This window comes from Myotis brandtii, unplaced genomic scaffold, assembly GCF_000412655.1.
Source record: "Myotis brandtii unplaced genomic scaffold, ASM41265v1 scaffold246, whole genome shotgun sequence".
In the NCBI taxonomy this organism is placed as follows: Eukaryota; Metazoa; Chordata; class Mammalia; order Chiroptera; family Vespertilionidae; genus Myotis; species Myotis brandtii.
The window spans coordinates 708,863-709,798 of NW_005359310.1; the positions used below are offsets into that span (position 1 = coordinate 708,863).

General features: G+C 68.2%; 1 protein-coding gene across 1 annotated transcript in view; it reads left to right on the plus strand.

The window, feature by feature from the left end:
- DHX30 (DEAH (Asp-Glu-Ala-His) box helicase 30) overlaps positions 1-936 on the plus strand; it is a 21,571-nt gene that overhangs the window by 19,892 nt on the left and 743 nt on the right. The window contains 5 exon segments of the mRNA XM_014540505.1: positions 9-102; positions 206-363; positions 453-556; positions 624-763; positions 860-930. Coding sequence (XP_014395991.1) covers positions 9-102; positions 206-363; positions 453-556; positions 624-763; positions 860-930 — 567 coding nt within the window.

The following is a 936-nucleotide window of genomic DNA, read 5'->3' on the forward strand; positions in this document are numbered from 1 at the left end:
TGGCCGGCTGGGAGGAGGTGCTGCGCTGGCAGGACCGCAGCTCCCGCGAGAACTACCTGGAGGAGAACCTGCTCTACGCGCCCAGCCTGCGCTTCATCCACGGTCAGCGGCTGCCCTTAGCCCCCAGCTCCCCCCACCCCCGCACTGGGCTTCTGTCCGGCCCCCGGAGGCTCGGGGCCCCAGTCACCCGGCGTTGCCTCCCCAGGACTCATCAAGCAGTTCTCCGAGAACATTTACGAGGCTTTCCTGGTGGGGAAGCCCTCGGACTGCACCCTGGCCTCCGCCCAGTGCAACGAGTACAGCGAGGAGGAGGAGCTGGTGAAGGGCGTGCTGATGGCGGGCCTCTACCCCAACCTCATCCAGGTGCTGCCCTGGGGAGGCGCTGCCCATGCCCCGCCTCCCTCCCCCGTCTCCCGCTCCTGGCTTAGCCCGCCCTTTTCTGTCACCCGCAGGTGCGGCAGGGCAAGGTGACCCGGCAGGGCAAGTTCAAGCCCAACAGTGTCACATACAGGACCAAATCAGGCAACATCTTGCTGCACAAGTCGACCATTAACAGGTGGCGGGGCCGGGAGGGGGCCGCTCGGGGGGCCAGGAGCGGGACTCACCAGCTCCTCCCTCCTCAGGGAGGCCACGCGGCTGCGGAGCCGATGGCTGACGTACTTCATGGCCGTCAAGTCCAATGGCAGCGTCTTTGTCCGGGACTCCTCCCAGGTGCACCCCCTCGCAGTGCTGCTCCTGACCGATGGGGACGTCCACATCCGTGGTGGGTGCCCGCGGGCCTCGCGCCCCTCACTGCTGCACTTGGGCTGGGCTGTCCTCGGGCCCGGCCTCACGTGGCTCCTGGTCCCTTCCTCCCCAGATGACGGGCGCCGGGCCACCATCTCGCTCAGTGACAGCGACCTGCTGAGGTTGGAGGGCGACTCGCGCACTGTGCGG